Source organism: Notamacropus eugenii, chromosome 4 (genome assembly GCF_028372415.1).
Source record: "Notamacropus eugenii isolate mMacEug1 chromosome 4, mMacEug1.pri_v2, whole genome shotgun sequence".
NCBI lineage: Eukaryota > Metazoa > Chordata > Mammalia > Diprotodontia > Macropodidae > Notamacropus > Notamacropus eugenii.
Window position 1 is genome coordinate 444,898,825 of NC_092875.1, and position 24,216 is coordinate 444,923,040.

Here is a 24,216-nt window from a genome sequence, read left to right on the forward strand (position 1 = left end):
CTTGCTTGACATGTTGACTTAACATTTTTGCCATCAGATTTTTAAGGAATATTTGCATTCTCTTATGAAGTTTTCACCTGGAGTGCAATCAATCAACAAACAAGCATTTATTAAATACCTACCATGTGCCAGATGCTGTGCTAGGCATTGGGGATACAAAGAATGAAACAATCTCTACTTGAAAACATTTGTGTAATAATGAGACAACTAAGTCTAAGTGTGTGTACGCATATGCATGCCTAAAATAAATATGAAGAGAATAAACACAAACAAATACAAAATAGATAAAAGTAATTAAGAAAAATGAGTAGGAGCAGTTGAAGGGAAAAGTAGAGTGCAATGAAGAGCTTCACGAAGAAGGTGGTGCTTGAAGTCAGTGAGGAATTGTGTGAGACAGAAATGAGGAGGGAATATCTTCTCCACATGGCATGTGATCACTGCCAGAGCAACACAGAAAATAGGTTCTGGGAGCTATGGAGGGTCTTGTATGAGGATCAGAGAAGGACCATTTTGGTTTGATTGCAGAATGCAGAAGAGGGAGTATTGTATACTGAGACTAGAAAATAGGTAGGGGCCAGATTGTGGAAGATTTCAAAAGCAAAACAGGAGCTTATATTTTAATCCTTGAGGCTATAGTGAGCCAATGGAGCTATATTTTTCTCCCAGTGGATCACTTGTATGTGTTGCCATAAAACCCATGAGTAGGTTAGATTTCCTTTGGGAAACTTAACCATGTTTTTAATGACCCCAAGATTCTCCCTTAAATAAAGACCCATCTTTTTTAGCAACGTTTTTTCTTTCAGTAATGCTGTATAGCCATGGATGGAATGCCACAGTCTCCATTTACCACAATTAAAACTGAGTGTCATCCAAAGGGTAATGAAGAGACATATGGTGCTTCTATACATGCTGTAACACTTTACTAATCAAGAATTGCACAAGAGACGTAGCATGTAAAGGAAATTCTCATAGAGATAAATGAGTAGGGGGAGACAAAAGATAGGTTCATAGATAAGCGAAGAACCCGGTGATAATCAGTGGGGAACCCAAATGCTCCATTAGTATCCAGGCAATGCCAAGTGAGCTAGAGGGAAGTCACCAGAATATTCTATAGAACTCCTGTGAAAGATCATTGCTGAGAATTTCTCTGGATGGACTGGTACAAATGGGTATCAATCTACATCACTGTAGGGTATGCCCACATTGATGATATTATAGATCCATCAAAGTATGGGAGTATTGAATAGCTTTCAGAATCAGTTTCTTATTTACTCTTTAATCCTACATATATTCAGTATAAATTCTACAGATCGACTACACATTTAAAAAATAGCTCTATGTAGAGTTGAATTACTGAAGTGATAAAATTAGAGAGAAAAGGAAATCAAAGTGTCTAGCAGTAGTACAAGACAAAGTTTACTGAAATAGAGAACAAAGGGAACTAAATATTTAGAGGTTTGTGAAAAGATGGTAAAGGGCAAGTGGAGAGCTTCTATTATTTGTATGAGTTGTCTTTTGATCTCGTTAGGTAAAAGCTTTTACTCTGCCTTATTTTAGTGTTTTCTGGCAGTGATTACAATGCATTCATATTTTTATTATAAACTGTTTCTTGGGAATATATAACTCAACTATTATAATTTGCCTGGGGCTGAAATTTGATCTACAGGTGCTTGGCTTAGATGTATTTTTTTCAAAGAAAACTCTTTAATCATTTTAAAAGCCAATAATTAATATTAGATTGCCTAAAATACTTTTTTGAAGTATTAAATCATTATTTTTGCTCTCATGAAAAGCTCAATTAAATAGGAATTAAAATTTGAAGACATACAGTATTATAAAGTAGTATTTTCAGAAATAATCCAGGTTATTTTAGTTTGAAAAGTCATTAATATTGTAGTCAGAATAATTTCTATTTTTTATTATCTATGATTTAGGGCATTGCATTTCATTTGAATATTTGCCACATTTTTTTTTTCATGATTAAGATCAGTAGTTGTAAAATTAGGAAGTGTGGGATTATTTAGAGTCTGTTGCACAAAATAATGACAGAGTAGAAATATTTGTGTTTGTAGGTTCTGGTAAAGCTTGAGAGGAGTAATCAGAGAGTGATCTGATGAAGGGGAAATGAGCTAGCCTCTTTTCTTTGGTACTTTGATGGGGATGCGGTTGGGGAAGATAGGGTACATGGTAAAAGGGAAACCTTTGGATCATAGATAAAATCATAGATTTAGCGCTGAGTGGAACAATAGAATTCAACTAGTCATCATTTTATAGACAAGGAAACTGATGACCAAAGAGGTTGTCACTTGTCAGTGATCACAAAGATGAATCCATAATACTTTAAGCAAGATAAACTGATCACTCCTTAGCTTTTGCTGAGAAATCATCAGATGTTACAAAACCATATAACTTGTAAACTCATTTTTCAAATCACAAGATCCTTGAGAGCAAGAATGATGAGCCAGCAAACCTTTCTGAGTTATCCATAGGTAACTTTACTGCCCTGGACACCTTGGCAGATATAAACAAGGACATCCAAGAGGAGTTTATCATCTTGTTGGGGAGATGAGACAAATGTGTAAAAGGTAACAAGCTCCAGTTTTTTGTGAGATTAGAAGGGAGTTGTTGAGGGTGTTGAATACTAATTTGGAAAGAATATGGATTCTGTTTCCTGCTTGGCACATAGTCATTTTATTAGGAAGATTAACTCCAAAAATATTACATCTTAGATATGCCTTTTACATATACTTTCAAGCCTCAATAACTTAGCAATAGTTCCTGTGTGTTTCTCTCTTCAGAGCAATCTTTCACTTCTTAGGTCTTTCAGAACACTTCGTAGCCTCTCTTAGGATTTTCCTACATTCTACTATGCTTTAATAGTAGTTACACTATAGAGCATTATATCTCCTGAATTGGATCAAGAAGTTCTCTCTTGTGTTGTATACTGGAAGCTTAAGCATGTAATAGTCATTTTATTAAGTGTTTGCTGAATTTGCTGCTGATTTTTCACATTTTTCCGAACAAGATGTTAAAAGGACAAGGGCACAATATATACAAGTAAGGAATTATGGGAACTAAAGAACTTTGTATCTTCTGTCTCTTTGTATACTCTGTTCCCAGACTGTATTAGATGTTAAATAAAAAACTTCAAAATATGATCTATTGTAGAGCAGAGCCAGTAACATCATTCCTTCGTCAAGAAAGATGTAGAATTTTTAATATATACAATGTAACACATACATATACCTATACATAAACTATGCAGTCTCAGCAACACTACTGTCTTACGGTGATCTGCTAACATGATTTTGACCCTATTACAAAACAACTAGGATTCTATGTATGTATGTAGAGAGGTAGTCAGTCAATAAACATGTATTGAGAGCTTACCATGTGCCAGGCAGTGTGCTAGGAAGCTCTAGGGATACAAGAAGGGGCAAAAGATGATCTTTGCCTTCAAGGAGCTCACCAAGTCTAATGGGGGAGACAGCAAGCAAATATATACAAACAAACTACATAATACAGGATCAATAGGAAATAATAGAAGAAAAGTACTAGAATTAAGAAGCGTTGGGAAGGGCTTCCTATAGAACATGAGATTTTATTTGGTCCTTAAAGCAAGCCAGGCAAGCTGATAGGCAGAGATGAAGAGGGAGAACATTCCAGGCTGAAAGATGGAGTGTCTTGTACATAGAACAGCCAGGAGAATTCACTGGAGCAGAGTACGTAACAGGGAGTAAGGTTTAAGAAGACTGGAAAGTTAGGAGGGGACAAGGTAAAGAAAGGCATTGAATGTCAAACTCAGCATTCTTATTTGATCCTCAGGGCCACAGAAAACCACTGGAACTTACAGGAGGTGATATGATCAGCCCTTTGCTTTGAGAAAATCACTTTAATGGCAGAGTGGAGTATAAAGAAGTGAGGCAGGCAGATACACCAGGAGGCTATTGCAATAATCCATGTGAAAGTGATGAGGGTCTTCACCAGCCTGGTGACAGAGTCAGTGAGAAAGAGAAATGGATGTATTAGAGAGATGTTGCAAAAGTGAAATTTATAGATCTTGCCATCAGATTAGATGTTGGGGGGTGAGAGATAGTGAAGAGTCAAGGATGATTTCTACATTGGGAGTCTGAGAAACTGGGAGGATGTTATTGCCCTCTACAGCAAAAGGAAAGGTAGGAAGCAGTGGGCAGGGAAACTTAGGAGAAAAATAGTGACTAAACCTATGATTTTATTGATGTAAGAAACCCCCAACTGAGGAAACTCACTTCACCAATGCATGTTGGCATTTTCTGTGCAATATCAAATTTTAGAGAGTTACCTTGACAATGGACAGATTGTGACTTGTCAAAGGTCACACAGCCAGTGTAATTCAGAGGTAGCATTTGAGCCGCTGTCTTCCTGGATGGCTGCCTATCTACTACATGTACCTTCAAGTATATAGTGATGATAAATTAGTAGCATATAAAGAGGAATTACTAAGTGAACTAACAGCCCTTAAGACCAACTATTAACTATCATTTATATTCAGTAAACATTTATTAAGCCCCAATTAAATGTATAGTCCACTGCTACTAGGTGCTGATGATGCAGATAGAAAAGAAAAACTCTTCTTTCATGAAACCTAATTGTGTGTGTGTGTGTGTGTGTGTGTGTGTGTGTGAGTGAGCATACGAGACTCATCAATAGGAGTAGTCTTTGAGGAAATAAGAATAGAAAAGGCAGCATTGTATAGAATTTATATATATATATATATGTGTGTGTGTATGTATATGAAAAATATGCCAGCAAATAAAGTCAAACACAATTTTTCAAAGACCAGGAATTGTTATTTTTCATCTTTTTACCCCCAATGCCTAGAGCAATGTCTCACACAGTAAGTGCTTCATCTGTGTTTGTTGAATGGAATTAAATTGTTTTAGAAAGTATTCACTGTAGTGTTTCTCTTTAAGTTGTGAATTTCCTTAGTGCATTAAAAATATAAAAATTTAATTTATCCATCAACTTTAGAAATAAAGTTATGTAAGACAACAGGGTTCATTCCATCATAATACTTACATTAGTTTTTTCATGTGAAATTAATAATTAAATGGAAGAAAATAGTCACTATTGCTGTAAACACATACCTTTAGCTAGCCTTGAAAGTTCAGCTGCAGAGCAAGGCCTTAGGATGCAGCAAATGTTGCTCCACAGGGCAGGGAACCTGGAGGACATTTATCCACTGCCATTGAAAGAGTGGACCTTGGGACTAGAGTGGGATGGAGATTCTTTCTGACTGGGTTGGGGATTAGGAAATCATTGTCCAGTTAGGAGGGGAAAAGAAAAGGAAAGGGGTGGGGCATGAGTGGGAACTTTGGGGTGGGGTTGAGGTGCTCTAGAGTGAAGGTGGAGGGAACATTCCCCAGGAACCCCTAGAGAGATGGCATCTAATGAGTAATGTTCTAGATTTGGATTTACAAAAGAACCTTAAATTGATAGCAGTATAACATAAAATAGGATAGTAGCTTCTTCATAAGGATTTTTAAATCCTTTCTTTTGAAGCAGTTCAAGATTTGCGATTTTATTGTACTCTTTCTGTTATCCCTCACGATGCCTTTTCATTCTGTGTAATTCTTGTCCATGTTTTCTCAGAAATCATCTAACAGGCAACTGTATCATCTGTAGGTTCTTCATCTTGTTCATTTGTTTTTAGTGTCACATTTGTTTTTTATGTCACTGCTTTGAAGAATTATGAGGAGAAAATAAAAGAAATAGGGCTCATTTCTTATACCACTTATACAGATGCACCATGACTTATATGTAAGAAAGTAAGAAGTTCCATCCTCAGATCTATATTGACTGACACAAGGGCACCAAAAACCTTTTGTAGACTGGGTTTATCACCCACAATGACATCAACTTCTACAACGGAAGGAGGAAAGGGAATAAGCATTGACATAGTATTTACTATGTGCCAGACAGTGCACTAAGCACCTTTCCAGCTCTCTGAGCATTGTCTCCTGTTTTCATTAAATTGTTGACCCATCTCTAGTCAGACATATATTCAATAATTATTCTGCTGCTTTTTGCATGCAGCTAGACCCATGTGAGGACTTTCCTCGTGTCCTTGATGCATATCACAATGCTCTTTGTTCTAGGCTCTTAGTGTGTATGTTTTGAAGGAGCACTACAGATGAGTATTGCATCTCAGTGCATTACAATTAATCAGTACAATTTGTTGACTGAGATGGAGGCTCCCTTGTATATTTAGGCAAAATTAACTTTATTGTTATTTCTCTCCAGATTGGTGTACACTGTTCCTCTCAGAATAGTAGGAAGTGGGACTAAATCAAGTCCTCTATGGGAAATATTTTTCTCTAGACTTTTAGAATGTAAATGTGAATTGTTGAGTTCAAAATATTTTTCTGTTTGTCATCTGTTTCATGTTGAGGTAAGAGATTTTTTTCTAAAGCCACTAGATTGATATTGAAACCAGTACTCTGGATATGATTGGTGTTGATTGTGTTATGTTTAAAATGCCCTCAAGTTACTAGACGTTTTAAACCATACAGGTCAATAAGCAAAGACCAATGATGACAATAAGGAAACCATCGCTATCATAAACAAATTATGGTATTGATATTTTCCTTATCACCTTTCCCTCTCATTCCTGAAGAAGAGCAGTTCTTGACATTTGATTCAAGGACCTCTAGAGATCCCTATGAAACCCTTTCAATAGGTCTGTGAGGTCAATACTGTCTTCACAATAATGTTAAGATGCTTTCGTTTCACATATGATATGTAACTAGATATAATCTACATCCATAAAAACTCTTTGGGAGATTCTCAATAATTTTTAACAGTTTAAAACCAGAAAGGAGTTTGTAACCAAAAAAATTTAAGGATCACTGCTATGAAGAACTATGAGGAGAAAATAAAAGAAATAGGTCTCATTTCTTATACCTATTACATAATATGTCACTAGAAGTAAGAAGTGCTGTCCTCAAATTTATGTTGACTCAGACAATGGCACCAAAGACCCTTTTGTAGACTGAGTTTATCACCACAATAGCATCAACTTCTCAAGAGGAAAGAGGAAAATGAATAAGCATTTATATAGCATCTACTACATGTCAGACAGTGTGCTAAGCACCTTACAAATATTATGTCATTTGATTCATGCAACATTCCTGGGATGTAAGTCCTGTTATTAACTTTATTTTGCAGTTAGAGAAACTGAGGCAAACAGGTGACATAACTTGATCGTGATCACGTAGTCAGCAAGTAGCTGAGGCTGGATTTGAACTCAGGTCTTCCTGACTCTAGGCCCAGTGCTCAAATGACTGTGCCATCTAAAGGTCATAGGATCATAAATTTGAAGCTGGAAGGTATCTCAGAGGCCAGCCCCTTGGTTTTAAGCCGATGGAACCCCATGGTCCAAAGAGTTTTAAGTGACTGACCAAGGCTGTGCAAGTAACAGAAACAGGATTTGAATCCATGTCCTTGACTCCGACTCCAGGTCACCATACTACCTGGAGGATCAAGTTATACTAAAAATATCTTTTAATAATCTATTTTTATGAATTCATCTAGCGATGATATAGTAAAATGGAGAGATCCCTGAATCAGAAATCAGGAGACTTGAGCTTTAGACTTGACTTATCTACCAACCAGCTGTATGATCTTGGGCAAGATAGTTGATTTCTGGGTCTCAGTTTCCTTATGTATAAAACAGAAGAGATGGACAAGATGATTTTTTAAGGTCCCCTCTAATTCTAAAATTCCCTTTACTCCATTTATGTTCCATACATCCAACGTTTTCTATCAAATGTGAATGACACTGCTAGTGATGTTGGAGGGAAAATAAAAACATTCTATGGATATAAAAATGTTCCTATTATCCATAACTTTTTTTTGCTTGTGAAAATAAGATTAATTTCTTCTCTTTCCCTCCCACACCCCAAATTTTCCTGGCCCCTTTCTACTTGGGAATATTCTATATTCACAGAATTTCTGGTCTAGTATATATGAGTTCTGGCAATAATTCACACCCTCAGCATTGTCAAATTACTTGTAGGTGATACCCAACATTTCAGTGACCCTTTTTTTCTTTTGGTTGATTTTGTTTGACCTGGTAATATATTAGACTGATGTCTCCAGAGAGTATTTTTTATTATCCTGATTCACAACTAAGAATACATCCATCAATCTATAACTATGATTTACATTACTTTTCCAAAATGAATTTGTGGTGGCACACAAGGCCTCCTACCAGTTTTAACTAGTTGAGACAATAACAGAAACTAATGTTTAGGCCACTACTGTATTGAAGGCTCCATGCCAGGTATGAGAGATGCAAAACGATGCAATGAAAACCTTACTGACTCTGCAGCCAGAGGACATAGATTCAGATTTTGCCTCTGATACTTACTTTCTCTTTGACCTTGGACGGATTATTTAACCTCTTTGGACCTTAGTTTCCTCATCTGTAAAATGAGCCTTTTGGACTAGAATTCAGTGCTTCTTTTTTTAAATTTATTTAAGTTTTCAGTACTCATTTCCACGAAATTTTGAGTTCTAAATTTTCTCCCCACTTCTTCCCTTCCCCCACCCCAAAACACCAAGCATTCTAATTACCCCTATCACCAATCTGCCCTCCCTTCTAACATCCCTCCTTTCGCTTATCCCCATCTTCTCTTTTATCCTGTAGGGCAAGGTAATTTCTATACCCCATTACCTGTATTTTCTTATTTCCTAGTTGTATGCAAGAACAATACTCAACAGTTGTTCCTAAAACTTTGAGTTCCAACTTCTCTTCCTCCCTCCCTCCCCACCCATCCCCATTGAGAAGGCAAGCAAATCAATATAGGCCATATCTGTGTAGTTTTGCAAATGACTTCCATAATAGTCGTGTTGTGTAAGACTAACTATATTTCCCTCCATCCTATCCTGCCCCCCATTTCTTCTATTCTCTCTTTTGACCTTGTCCCTCCCCAAGAGTGTTGACTTCTGATTGCCATTGCCGTCCCTTCCATCATCCCCCCCCCCCCGCTTATCCCCTTCACCCCCACTTTCCTGTATTGTAAGATAGGTTTTCATACCAAAATGAGTATGCATTTTATTCCTTCCTTGAGTCAAATGTGATGAGAGTAAGCTTCATGTTTTCTCACACCTCCCCCCTTCTTCCCCTCCACTGAAAAGTCTTTTGCTTGCCTCTTTTATGAGAGATAATTTGCCCCATTCCATTTCTCCCTTTCTCCTCCCAGTATATTCCTCTCTCACCCCTTAATTTCATTTTTTTAGATATGATCCCATCCTATTCAACTCACCCTGTGCTGTGTGTGTGTGTGTGTGTGTGTGTGTGTATGTGTGTATGTGTGTGTGTGTGTGTGTGTAGTCCTACCAACTACCCAGATACTGAAAAAAGTTTCAAGAATTACAAATATTGTCTTTCCATGTAGGAATGTAAACAGTTCAACTTTAGTAAGCCCCTTATGATTTCTCTTTGCTGTTTACCTTTTCATGCTTCTCTTGATTCTTGTGTTTGAAGGTCAAATTTTCTATTCATCTCTCATCGTTTCATCAAGAATGCTTCAAAGTCCTGTATTTCATTGAATGACTATTTTTGCCCCTGAAGTATTATACTCAATCTTGCTGGGTAGGTGATTCTTAGTTTTAGTCCTAGTTCCTTTGACTTCTGGAATATCTTATTCCAAGCCCTTTGATCCCTTAATGTAGAAGCTGCTAGATCTTGTGTTATCCTGATTGTATTTCCACAATACTCAAATTGTTTCTTTCTGGCTTCTTACAATATTTTCTCCTTGCCCTGGTAACTCTGGAATTTGGCTACAATGTTCCTAGGAGTTTTTCTTTTCAGATCTCTTTCAGGAGGTGATTGGTGGATTCTTTCAATATTTATTTTACCCTCTGGTTCTAGAATATCAGAGCAGTTTTCCTTGACAATTTCATGGAAGATGATGTCTAGGCTCTTGTTTTGATCATGGCTTTCAGGTAGTCCCATAATTTTTAAATTGTCTCTCCTGGATCTATTTTCCAGGTCAGTTCTTTTTCCAATGAGATATTTCACATTATCTTCCATTTTTTTCATTCTTTTGGTTTTGTTTTGTGACTTTCTTGGTTTCTCATAAAGTCATTAGCCTCCATCTGTTCCATTCTCATTTTAAAAGAACTATTTTCTTCAGTGAGCTTTTGAATCTCCTTTTCCATTTGGCTGATTCTGCTTTTTAAAGCATTCTTCTCCTCATTGGCTTTTTGAACCTCTTTTGCCAATTGAGTTAGCCTATTTTTAAAGGTGTTATTTTCTTCAGCATTTTTTGGATCTCCTATAGCAAGTTGTTGACTCACTTTTCATGATTTTCTTGCATCTCTCTCATTTCTCTTCCCAATTTTTCCTTGACCTCTCTTACTTGATTTTCAAAATCCTTTTTAAGCTCTTCCATGGTCTGAGACCATTTAAAATTTATTTTGGATATTTGGGATACAGAAGCCTTGACTTTTATATCTTTCCCTGATGGTAAGCATTGTTCTTCCTCATCTGAAAGGATGGGAGAAGATATCTGTTCACCAAGAAAGTAACCTTCTGTAGTCTTATTTTTTTCCCCCTTTTTTGGTCATTTTCCCAACCAGTTAGTTACTTAATTTTTGGGTCCTTTTTCAAGAGTACGGTATGCTCTGGGGGTCTGTAAGATCTCATTTCTTCCAGGGTGGTACAGTCAAGTGTGTACACTGGTCTGGGAGCAGGCAGAAATATTTGTGCCCAGAATCTAAGTAATAAAGTTTGCTCTTCACAACCACCTGGCTTCCAGTTCCACCAAGCCAGCACTGGGGGCTGAGATTCAACTAAGCTACAAGGGCAGGGCTGCCATTCAGTGTGAGATAAAGATCAGCTGCTCAAATCCCCCAGCAGTATTAGGTGGGGGCAGGGCCTCTACACAGGGTAAAGGTAGGAATCAGCTGCTCAGTGCCCTCAGGGGTTTTAGAATCCAACAATGGATGTGGGCTGTTGTAGTAGCTACTGTGGAAGCTGCTGCCACCAGCCTGATGAGGCCTCTGTGGCCTCCACCTAAGGCCGGAGCTATGGGAAGGCCCTTCTCCCTTCTCGGCCAGCTGAAAAAACCCTGTCACTGATATTTGGAAGAGACCTCAGAGGCTATCCAGCCTCTCTGCAGACAATCTGAACACATGGTTGATGAAACATTGATGGAAGTCCCTTAATGCAGGGCTTCTTAAACTTTTTCCACTCGCAAACCCCATAATTTGAGAAGCACTGCAGGTCTAGTAGTTGGTTACCTGTCATCTCCAGAGATAATTTATTTTCCCTCTGTGTTCCTGTCACAGCCCCATAAAGTGGATTTTGATAACTCTGGAAGAGAGAGTGAGTCTAGTGACTTTCTGTGCAGCTCTGCCTTACTTAAATTCAATTCACCCCATGATGTCATTGACCCTCTTTCAAAAACAAAGGGCAGACAACAACACCAACAATAACAAAGTGTGCTTAGATGAGGTTAGGTCAGAAAAAAATATCTCAAAAGAAATAAGATACCAAGTTGGAATGTGTCATATTTCATGTGCTGACTTCATGTGGTGGTTAGTGAATAAGCACCGAGGGCCTAAAGAGGACTAGGTGGATCTAGGCAGTGCGATTGTGCGACCACCTCCATTTGTGTTCAGCAGCACATGACTTGGGATAAGGAAGACAGAAGGTTAAGTTGGCATGAGAGGCTTTCAATAGCAGAAGATAGTTTATAGTTGAACTGGTTAATCATAGGGTCAAGACTATGATGGCAGGAGAGTGAAACCGAAACAAATATAATGAACTGGGAAGACAAAGGATATGTTTAAGAGTAGTAAGGCAGAGATGGAGCAGTGGATTGTCAAGAGGCTGTAGTCTGAAAGAGGAAATGACATGGGGCCAGAAAGTTTCATCCCATCTCTTAATATGGTGTCCATTCTTGGAAACTCTAATTATCTGATTCTGTAGTGCTCAAGTCTAGGCTATTGGTCAGAACAAAGAGAGGAGACAGGAGGATATTTTTGGTCTCCCAGGCTTTGAGTGGGACATCTGATGATATTCTTACTAGTTTCTTAGATATTCTGCAGTGACCTATGGTTTTTGTTTTCTCTAAATCTCACAGTGACATGTACATGATGCTGATGTGTTTTTTGAGAGATTTTATTTTATAAGATTCCAAGACTATAGAGAGGAAAATAAAGTTACCCCTAATAAAATTTTTTAAAAATCTATTTATTTTATTTATCATATCACTGATATGATCATAATTGTTCTGCTGTCTCATTTAACTTTGGGTTTTGTGTTTGTATATTTTAGATATTTCTTATGATTTAGTATTATTTTAAGTTGCATATTTACATTTCTTAGTAACTAATACATTTTTTAATTTATTTCAGTTCCTTGAAATGGATTGGGGAGATGAATATTCTTATAATTCTTTTGACATAGATTGTTTGTTAAATTCATTTCCTGGAGACCTGGGATTTGAACAAATCTTCAGTGACATTGATGAAAAGATTGAGAAAAATGCTGCAAGGTAAATGGTGTTAATTTTTAAAAGAGTTGTTCTGTATTTCTTTTACAGTAACTTTACTTGGTCTACTTTTACTGCTCTGAACAATTACACTGTTTTACATTTTAATCCATTAGCTTTTCTTTGTACCTTAGAATTTAATATGACTATCTTTATCTAGATTAGTGCTCTTAATAAGGATGGGAGATAGAGGCACTATTTTTGAATAGATGTCTATAACAAATTTTCTCTGAAATAGCAGTTAGTAATATTTATTTCTGAGTAATCTAGAGTTTGATTTTCATTAGCATGTTGAATCCAGTGGTCTCATAATTCACAGAAACTATATGAATATATAAAAACAGAACTTCAGCTTTCAAATTTTTATAAAAGTATATAATACAAGATCATTGAGTTATGTCTGATTTTCAGAAAATAGAACATTTTAACTAATGATATTTGTAATTTTTTTACCTATTACAACTCATGAAATAGTCTACTAAGGATCTTTTAAAGACACATCAACTTTCTATGAGGTTTCATGTTTTGAATTTCTCATTTACATTAGGCTTTAATTAAAGTATAGCTTTTCTCAAAAGGCTGCTGGAGATAATTTAACTCCTGTCAAGTAAACCTGAAAGGTAGTATTATCTGTGATGACATAAAGGAAGGACAGGCAAATAGCACTCTGTATGGACACTTTTATAACTTTTCAAATAGCTCTTTGTTGACATATTTTGGGTAGCCAAGGGACCAATGATTGTGAACTGAGTTTTACTTTATTGATTTCCTGTTAATGGGTCTTACATACAATAATTCACCTGATTTTAGGTGTACAATAATGCAGATCACATTGAAAAATGCTATTGCACAATGTTCTTTAACAGTGGTTGCCAAACTCTCACCTTACAAGCTCTATCTTCTTAAGCTGCTGAATTGCAAGGAATCTGAGAATCCATATACCAATCCATAAATAAGAAACTATTCCTTATATAGATTGAATAATATGGATTGCCCATTTAGAAATCTGTGATTTCACTGTTAATAGAAACTTACTGGATGAGGAGGTTCAGTCTACTGAAGCAGATCTGCCATTCTCTGCAAGTTGGACTCTTAGATGGTTGCCAAGAGCTTTGATAAGTTAGATGACTTTCCCAGCATCACACCATCCATTATGTTTCAGAAGTGGAACTTGAAGTCAGGTCTTCCTGGCTTTGAGGCTTGCTTGTACATATAGGTATTATGATTTTTCATTACTTGTAAATGTCGAGAGACAGCATGGCACAGGTGACCTCAAAGCCGGGATTGCTTGAGTTCAAATCCTTCCTCTGACACATAATGGCTTGTATGATGCTTAGAGAGTCACCTAACCTCTCAGTATTCTAACCAGGGCTTCGTAAATTGTGGGTTGTGAAGATGTCTATCTGTATTCATACTGAGGGTTTCTTCACCTGGGAGTTCTCTAAACCAATGACATCACAGGAAGTGTCCCCTGTTTGAACAACTCTATACTATGCTAAATTCATTTAAAAGTGTTGTTCAGTTCAAAGTAGCTTCTTGTGATAATGTATTTTCTTAACAAATGAATACTAATAATACAACTATTATCATGTCATGGGACCATGAAAGTTTTTGACTTTAAAAACAATTCCTCCTACACAAAAAGAACGAGTACTTCTATACCATAAGTCCTTTTATTTATTTAAAATCAAGATAAACTTGATCTGAATTTTCATAGAATCTGAAAATCTCAAAATAGTGCATATTGGGTAAATTTTTTCCCCTGTTTTTCTTCATATTGACCTTTAAGAATATAATTAATCCTTTGTCTTATGTTACAATGGTAATCTTAGATACTAAATACCCCAAATGAGATATGTGTTGGGCAAATACATTATAGTTGGCTTCTCTTTTAATATTTCAAAAGATCAAAGATTTTGTACATACCTCATATATTGTCTTTGTTACTATGGTCAAAAATATAGAGGTAAAAATTGGTAGATATTGACAGTATAAAAGAAATCCATAAAAAGGACACGTAGTTGATTTTCTGAGAGCTACTTACTCTGATAACTTGAAAGATCTATGATTTTATTGTGATAGAAACTCCCTCTTCCAATAAAGATCTTAGCTCTTCCATATTTTGTGAGTTACTATAGCCAAAAATGTCATCATTTTGATGGTCAAGCTTCTGATGAACCTCTCCAAACATCACTAGACAGAAACATAGTGCATTTTGATGACCTTATTCACAGTTCAATCCATTCCATCTTGGTAAGATCTAATAGGCCTCATGCTGCATTGGCATAAACTTCATTAAAGAGGGATGTCACTTTCATACATTGACAAGATCAGAGCAAAACTTTAATGCAGGGGAACTTATTTAAAATTATAAACTATGTAGCTAAACAAAACATTATATAAATTCAACTGGTGGTGGTAGGAGATGGAGGTAGAGTTTTAAAACAATGAAAATAACAAAATACATATAACCTTATTTCTAGAACTTGGTTCATATTTAGTTCCATCCAAATATCAGAAATCAATGAAACTTCTGACATTCTCACTACAGAATCCTTTTTCAAAAACTGAATACTCTACATTTGGTTTTCTTTTCTCCTTAGAAAGAAAATAGTATTTAAAAAGAGGATAATTAAAATATTGTATTTTAAATTTGTAAAATGTTATTTAGGCTAAAACTTAGGAATGATCCATGTTTTAAAAAACCAAAAAAATGGAGGAAAATGTGGATGTAGTTTTAAATTAAAAATATTTTTATTGCCCATATATTAAATTTAACAGAGAGTGAAATCATCTCCAGTGACCATTGATCTTCACAAGGAATAAAACAAGGGAGCTACTGCGTGTACTATATGCTGCATTTGGAATAAAGCCCATTTTTCATCAAATTCAATTATGTGTTTATTGTACCCAAGAGAATAAACATAATAGTATACGGTACATATTTTTTAAAAAAATAAAATACTGAATAATAACTATGATTCTGAAGAGTGTAAATCATTTGTTCACCCATTTATTGCCTTCTAACAGAATAGCTTTTAGAAAATTGTATGTCATGACAAATCAGTTATGCTACACTTATACTGCTGCAGTTGAATTACCTTTGGCATTTCTGTATTCTAACAATTCTATTTGTTTCCCAGTGGTATACATTGAATAAGTAATGAATGCCTATGTGATATGTGAGGTTTTTTTTATTAATACTTAAAAAGAAAAACATTAGTAATTCATTCTTAAATATGGTATCCTTCATTATACTTACTTTTCCCCTCTCCATCAGTAACCCAAGCTTCTATATATGAACTCTTTTGCTCTTCTGAATATCATCTAGTTTATGAGCCATAAGGTCCTTCACTGTCCCAAAGCAGTGATTCATAAGAGCAGACCAGTTAGATCAGAGGTCATGGAACTTTCACCTGCCTTTTACTGTAGGCTTCTATTCTTCTATATCATTTTCAATTTTAAAGTTCTATCTCATATTCAAGTCAGAGCTGTGTGACATTAAAAGCTTTACAGTAGAACTCATTGATACAAAACCATATACTCTTAAGATTTTTCTCAATTGGCATCAAGAAGGGTATGCTCTACCAAATGTGAATCCTGAAAATGCCATCTCTACGGGTCTTAAAATATTAATGCCAGGAAAAAAACAGATTGACTTCGAAACCTCATTCTTAGAATTGAATAGGACTTTTTATGTTGAACTAGACATTGAGGTAAAGTCATAATTCAACACAAAATTATTTTCCTTCTGATATTGTTTAGCCAAAAAAAAAAGATAGGACTTTTATTAAGGTATCTTTATTGGTAAGTTTACTATTACAATTTTTATTTCGGGATGCTTCGGCATTCTTACTATAGCTGACCTTTGTCTACACTTAAGAATTTAAAACTTTGACGCTATTACTCTGTCATTCCTACTTTTTCCAAAGGAACAATAAGAAATTCTGCTAAACATTAGTGATTCCTAACCCAAGGATGGAGAAAAATGAAAACATTAACTCTTTACTCCCCAAACCTACCCTCTTTCCTAGTTTCTCTATTTCTGTTGAAGGTGTCACAGACTTTCTAATCATCTAGGTTCATAAGAAGGCATCCTTACCTCTTCATTCTGTCTTTTCCCTTCCCTGTCTAATCAGTTGCCAAGTCTTATCAATTTTGTCTTCATAACATCTTTCTCACCTATCTCTGCTCCATTCACATGGCTACCAACCTAGTTCACACAATCATCACTTCATGACTATTACCATATCCTTCTAGTTGATCTTCCTGCTTCAGCCATTTCTCTCCAATCCAACCCCTGTACAGTTGCCAAGGTGGTACTTTTAAAGGACAGGTCTGACTATATCACTTCCTTGTCCAGTAAACTTGAATCATTATATTAAAAAAAAGAATCAGTAGGATGAATTTCTAGTATTTTTGGATGAAAATGCAAACATATCTCCCTTTAAAATACTTTTTTATTGAATTTTTCTTTGAAAGTAAATTTGTTGCAATACAAATAACATATAACAGTAAAAAAGAAGTCAAACTTTGAAATAATTATTTATTTTAAGACATGAACAAGTATTTAATAAACCTCACAGAAGAAAATATATTCAGTTCATAAATTTAACATGTTTGAATGGAAAAAATCTTGGTACCAGTGGTTGAAAGGTCTTGTTTTTCCTTTTGATTATTAAAGCTATTTCATGATAGTAAGTTCGTTGATAGAGAAACATCTAAATTTTACGTAAGATTGTAAAAAATTCAATATTTCCACAAATGATAGGAAACATGATGATAAAGTGTTGGACCTGGAATCAAGAACACCAAAATTGAAATCGTGGTTCAGACATTAATTACATATGTGAACATGAGCAAGTAACTTTTCTGAGCTTCAGCCAACTTTCTAAAAACTTTCTAAAACTATGTGTCATAGATGGGTAGCTCTCTTCAGTGGAGAAGTTCCCACTTTGACAGAGGCAAATTTGTACTTGAGCTAAGAAAAAATTCAAAAAAACTGCCTAACAATTAGAGCTAGAAAAAAAGTAGAATGAGGGCCTCTGGAGAGTGGGTTAAGACCTCTCTGGAAATCTTTAAGCAAAGGCTGGGTGACCATGACCCAGGTATGTATATTCTAGTGGGAATTCCAGTTAGGAACTGACTAGACAATTTCTGAGATTTTGTGACTCCTCCCCTCCATCCACGGTGTTACTGTGTAGGCCATGTAAAATACAATTGTATTAGCCATCAGCTGACTCATGCCTCTTTGAAAGTATTAAAATTTAAATATATAAATTCTATAAGTATTTACCTAACAGCAAAAGGAAAGCTGGGGGAAGTGGAGGGGTTGCCCTGTCCTATTTAAGTTGACTGAGTTCTTTCTTACAAGGAAAATTGATGTTGCTTCCTAAGCGTGAGCACAAAAGGTCATGAGAAGCTCCAGCTCACTTCTCTCTGAGAATTCTGACCAAAGACCAGCTGTATGACTAACAGCAGAAGGTGCTTGGATGAATCAATGTGGTGTCTTTGATGAATATCTTTCCTCTGTTATGGCTGACTAAAGCTCCTTTTGTTAAAGGAGGTTTACAAATTACTTTACAAATGTCTCATTTCATTCTAATATTGAACATGATCTACCAAGGGACTGGCCTGAGTCAGACCTTTCCTGGGTGGGGGTTTGGGGATGGGGTGGGCAGGAGGAGAGCATTATTAGATCGGAATATGACATCTACAGTGTTTAGTAGCTTTTCTTCAGTCAGGTACAATTCTGACATTTTTATTTTATTGTGATAAGGAGATCGAAACTTGCTCAGTTTGTACCAGTGAGGGAGATCCACTGAAATTCACCTGCTTAATCCCTGTATCAGTGTTAGGACAAATTACTAAAATGTGCTGTTCTCCTAAATCTTTACCTTATTTATAGCTTGTAGTCACTGGCCTGCATCCAGACTCAGATGTCAGAGATTTACCTAAAAGCTGATTACTAATTGAAGTAGATTTAGGTATACTAACCACTGGGCCTCTGCAGTTCACAATAGTATCGTCTATTAGGTTTCACTGAATGAGATACATCAGGATGCTGCAATAAAAACGTTCGATAAAGTGTCCCAAAAGCAAGAATAGATGCATAGGGATATCATATTTCACAGCTCAGAGAACAGTTTACATAAGTTAAGAAAATATATGCAGATCTTTTGTTACACTTTGAATTGGTATTTGTGGATAAAGCTATGCCATCCCCATCCGAAACTGAGGGGCTTGTGAGAGCAAGAAGAGTTGTTTTTCCATGAAGTCCTTTGTTTTTCTGAAAAGGCCCTTTGATATTCAAAGGGTATTTGTTTCATTATGCTTCATATTGAACTCGTTTCATTCACAGAAGTTAGTTGAGAAGCCCCTTCCTTTACCTTTATGTGGCATATTTTTAGAGACCACACACACCGCTGATTTTCCAGAGGCTTTCACATGATACTATTAAGAGCACAGTGAAAGACAATGTGGTGTGATGGATTGAATGACAGCCTTAGAACAGGAAGACCAGAGTTCAGGTCTTACCTTTGACATACTAGATGTGGGACCATGAGCAGGTTGCTTGAACTGTCAGTGCTCCAGGTAATGCTCCAGAACTGTAAGTTGAAGGTCAGTTGCCAAGCTCCTTCAGTTTAAGTCCCCATACCATGAGTTCCTTATGACAATAAAATCATAGGCCCATACGAAAATAAAATTTAAAAGAAAGAAGTGCAAAATGGCAAAAATTTCACTCCATGATTTTAGTTTTAATTTTTTTTCAAAAAGATTTATTTACTTCCTAAAGTCTCCCTGAAATTTAAATAATCTGCCTTTAGTTACACAAAAATATTTCATATCCCTTTTACATATAATATACATTCACTTAACTGTGTACAGAGGGTTCTCCTCAGTAGAATGTAAACTTCTTTACTGTGACCCTATTGCACAGAATAGGGATTTACTAAATGCATACTGAATATAGGTCACAGGATCACAGGATTTAGTATTGGAACGGACCTTGGTGGTTCTATTGTCCAACCTATGTCCGAAAAAAAAGAATTTCTTCTGTAGCGTATCTGAAAAATGGTTTCATTTTGCTTAAAGAATTCCAGTGAAGAGAAATCCACTGCCTCCTGAGTCAGATCATTCCACTTGGAGATAGCTTGGATTGTTGGGAAGTAGTTTCTTACATTGTCTAACTTTGCCTATTTGGAATTTCCATCCTTTATCTAGGTTCTATCTTCAGAGGTCAAGATGAATAACTCTAAATCCCTTCCCACTAGAGAGATAATACAGTAGACTTAATATAATTCAAATACTTGGAAACCATGCTCCTTAGGTTTTCTCACATTCCTAATCCTTCAAATGGTTCTTCATGTGGTTCATTCACAGCTCTTCTCTATCCTGTTTGTCCTGCTCTCTATAGATGTGGTCCAGTCAGTGTTGAGTTCATCAGGACTATCATCACCTCCTTCTTTTTATAACTAAACTTCTATATAATTTCATATTTTAAAATCTTTTTAATAAAAATCTCAAATAGCTAATATTTCAAAAAGTGGGAGCGGTGGAAGGGAGAAAGACAGATTTTTGCTAATTAAAAAAATTTAATCAAAAAAGAAATAATTAAAATAATTAAATATAAGCAACATTAAATATCATAGAATCTTAGAGTTGGAAGGGATGCTAAAAATCATCTAATTTGCCTGCAGTAGTGGAAAGAGGACTAGATTTGGGAGCAGAAGGATATGTGTCCAAATCCTTGTACTGTCACCTCTGTGTCCTGGGGTGAGTGATTTAACCTTTTGTGGACCTCAGTTTCCTTTTTCTGTAAAATGAAGGGTTGAACTAGATCAGGAACTCTTAAATTTTTATATTTCATGAACCCCTTTGGCATTCTGATAAAATCTGTGAACCCCTTTTCAGAATAATATTTTTAAATACATATAACAAAATACATAGAATTTCATTAAAATTATATTGAAATAGTTATCTGTTTTTTAAATTTCACAAGCCCGGGTTAAGAATTTATAGACTAAATCACTAAAATACCTTCAAGCACTAAAATCCTATTATCTTCCGAATCTGCAGGTTCAGTCACAGTTTCTTTTAAATTGTTTTTATTTTCTTTTAAATCCCTTTCTGAGATCCCTGCTCCATAGAATTAGTTTTTTGTTTAGGACTGATCCCTTCCTTAATCTAGCCTCCTTATTTTCCATTTTTCCCTCTCCCTGTATTCCTCTGGTTTCCATATTGAGTGAAATGTATTTTTCTTTGTGGGTTTATTTTTTCTTTCTTTAACCAGTTCAGATGAGAGTGAGGTTCATGTGTCATCCTCCCTTGTCCTCCTCTTCCTGCTTGTTTTTACAGTCTTGTGCTTATTCAACCAGTTTATGAGATAACTTTCTTTACCTGTTTTCTCACTTCTCCATCCCAGTATATCCCTTCCCTTCTGTTCTTCTTTTAATATCATCAAAACATTACAAAACCACTTGCTGGCCATCTATTTTATTAGATTCCCTTAGTGGCCCCTGATGATAATACAGTTGAAGAGTCATTATCATATTCTTCCTATTAGAACATAAATATTTTATCCTTATTTTATTCCTAGTGAGTGATCACTTATATTTCTGTTTTTATGCATCTCTTGACTCTTATGTTTGTATTTCAACATTTCTGCTTATTTCCTGTCTCTTCACTATAAATACGTTAGTTTTCTATTTCAGTAAAGACCCATTTTTTTCCCTTATAGGATTATACTAAATTTTTCTGGGTAAGTTATTTTTGGTTTTAAACCTCTATCTTTTGCCATTTGGAGTATTATATTTTAAGTTTGCCACTCCTTTAGAGTCATGCTTGCCAAATCCTGTATGATTCTGACTGACCCATTAGTTTTTGAAATCTTTCTTTTTGTTTGCAATATTTTTTCTTTGACTGGATTTAGCTATAATGATGGTTTTAATTTTGGAATTTCTTTGATGAGATGCTCAGTGGATTTTTGTTCTATTTTTCCCTTTACTCCCTGGTTCCTAGAGATCTGGTCATTATTCTTTTATGATTCCTTGAAATATGGTGCCTGGGCTCTTTCTCTTTTCTTTTCTTTTCTTTTCTTTTCTTTTTTTTTTTTTGGTCATGTATTTCAGATAGTCCAATTATTCTTAAATTATTTGTCTTCCATCCCGATCATTTGTTTCTTACTAGGAAGATGCCTTATATTTTCTTTGATTTTTTTTAAACTTTGGTTTTATATAAATATTTCTTGTACTGTCATGGAGTCATGATCTTCTATTTGGTCCATTTTAGTGTTTTGGAAGTTTGATTCTTGGGTTAGGGTTTATAGCTCATGTTTCATGCTATTAATTCTCTTTCCAAAGAGGATTTCTTCCAAAGCTCTTGTTTCTTTCCCCATTTCCCCCTCTAGTCATCTCATTTGATTTTTAAAATCATTTTAAAACTTAAAAAAATCGTGCTTCATCTCTTCCAGGAATTCTAGTTGAACATGTACCCAAAATGTTTATCTTTGAGGCTTTGCTTAAAGATGTTTTGGAATCATTCTTTTCTAGAATTGTGTTTTTGAGCTTTCCTGTTACCCTAATAGCTCTTTCTTATAGAATTCTTTTCTGTTTCATCAATCTTCCAGCCTCCTAACTGATTTCAGCCTTTTATGCTAGGCCCAGACTCTGAAAGAGGGAACATCTGGGTTGAAGTCATGTCCTCTTGGGTGCTTCTGCTGCTTTCTTGGGATATTGAGTATTATCTTATTCTGGCTGGACACCTGCAAGCTTTCAGTACTTACAAAGTGGTCTGATTTAGGACAAAGTCTATTAAGTGCCTTTCTGGTCTAAACTATACAAGTTTATGACCTGGGTTTAGTTCTGTACAGCACACCTGTAGGCTTACTCCTAGTTGGAGTTCCAGAGGACTGCTACAGAACTCAGTCACTTTCTTGTAACTGGAAAGCTCTGTAGCTTCAGAGTGGTAACTGCAGATTTCCCTTTGGTTTGGAAACTACCCTGATTATTCCCCTCCAGTCTTCATTCTGAGCTGGGAGTTAGAACTAAAACTCCATTCTACTCCTTGGGTCCAAGACACAGCTGTTGCTTGCTTCTGAACTCACTCCTTGTTCAGCATATAGCCTTGGCCTTGGATTGTCACTCATTAGTGAAGGTCTCCTCCTCAGTCTCTATGGGATGTGTGACCTGCACTTGGGTAATGAGTGATAGTTACCAATTGACAGCAGTTTTTACATCCTACAGAAGATTGGGTCTCTCTCTAGTGATCTGGAACCTCTTCTTTTCCTACACTGGAATGCTGCTGTTTGTGGCTAGATCCCCATCCCAGTATCTCCACATGATGCTCACTGTTTCCATATGCTGATCTCGGCTGGAAAAATGATTCATATGATTTCCCCCCCTCTATTTCCTGTTCAGGACTTGGTTTAGTGTACTTTCTTGATCCAAATCTCACCTTTTAGATAGTGTTCTCTTAACCACTTATTCATTTCTCAGATCTACAATTCTCTTCTGAATTCCTAGTTTTCATTGGAAAGTAGTAAATAAAATATCACATGTTCTCCTAGGCTCTTCAGTTTCTTGGTCAATTCTTGGTAATATTTAGCAGTGCTTCCTAGGTGTCTTCTCCCAGTGTCACATGCGTGAATTATGGTCATATGTTTTGACTTGATTTTGTTTTGTCAGGTTTTTTTAATGTCTTAGATATATTCTCTGCAAAAGATAGTAGACCTCTTTATTATCAGGTCAACAAATAGCATTTCTTTTATCTTTTTTATTTGGAAGTTCACCAGCTTGTACTTTAAGTATAAATTTTCTATGTCAGACATGGAAACATTATAAACATTATTCAAATCATATTAAAATCTTCTTGCTTACTTTAAGTTATTAGCACCTTGGCCACCACATTTAATTCCACTTTACCTCCTTTTCTCAGTTTTTACCATTTTACCATTTGTCTTAACTACCTAAATTTATAGCTACCTTTTTTCCTTTGAGTTCTTCTACTTTTCTTTTTCCCTCCCCTCTGTTTGGCCCTTACTTGTGTTCTCTAGCAGCTCCATCAAATGCAGTCCTCCTCCAAATTCTCTTCTGGTTCTTTCAAGTTCCCTCTCCCCAGTTGAATCTCTGCCCTTCCTTCTACTTCAAAAGCTTTCCAAATTATCTTCACAATTCTTTCTCCCACATGATCATGATCTTTTTTCCCAATATCTGGAAGTGGAAAACCAACTGTATATTGGATGTCTTCTAATTTCTTTGTTATCATTATCATTAGATCCTATAAGGAAAATCCAAATATAGTTTTGTTCAAATTCATATTATAAATCAAAATTATTTGGTTATTGTATCAATAGTTTATAGTTTTAAAATTATATTTCTATATTGCTCACATTTTGGGGGAAAAATAATAAATTTGGGGGCCTGTTTTCATTTCAGCCTGCAGCAGTGTCTTAAAGATATCCAGTCAGAAGTTCACAAAAGGTGTGGCTCTGATGTTCCTCTACAAACTACAAGTGACTGCCTTGAATGGTTAAATAACTACAGTTCCAGTTCACTCAAACCACCTTCCTGTTCTCATGGAGATTTGATCAAATTCCTCAAAACCTTGGTAAAAAAAAAAAGAGGGAGAGAGATAAAAAAGGAAAAGAAAGTATTTGTTTTTCATTAACATA

At 35.7% G+C, this 24,216-nt stretch overlaps 1 protein-coding gene across 4 annotated transcripts in view; it reads left to right on the plus strand.

The window, feature by feature from the left end:
- Nucleotides 1-24,216, plus strand: part of KIAA0825 (KIAA0825 ortholog) — a 544,517-nt gene that overhangs the window by 55,504 nt on the left and 464,797 nt on the right. For all 4 annotated transcript variants that reach the window (XM_072606108.1, XM_072606106.1, XM_072606107.1 and 1 more), the window contains exons 2-3: nt 12,409-12,548; nt 23,981-24,152. Coding sequence is in view for 3 of the 4 variants with exons in the window: in XM_072606106.1 (XP_072462207.1) it covers nt 12,418-12,548; nt 23,981-24,152 (303 nt within the window). In the remaining variant the exon portion in view is untranslated. The remainder of the gene's footprint in view (nt 1-12,408; nt 12,549-23,980; nt 24,153-24,216) is intronic.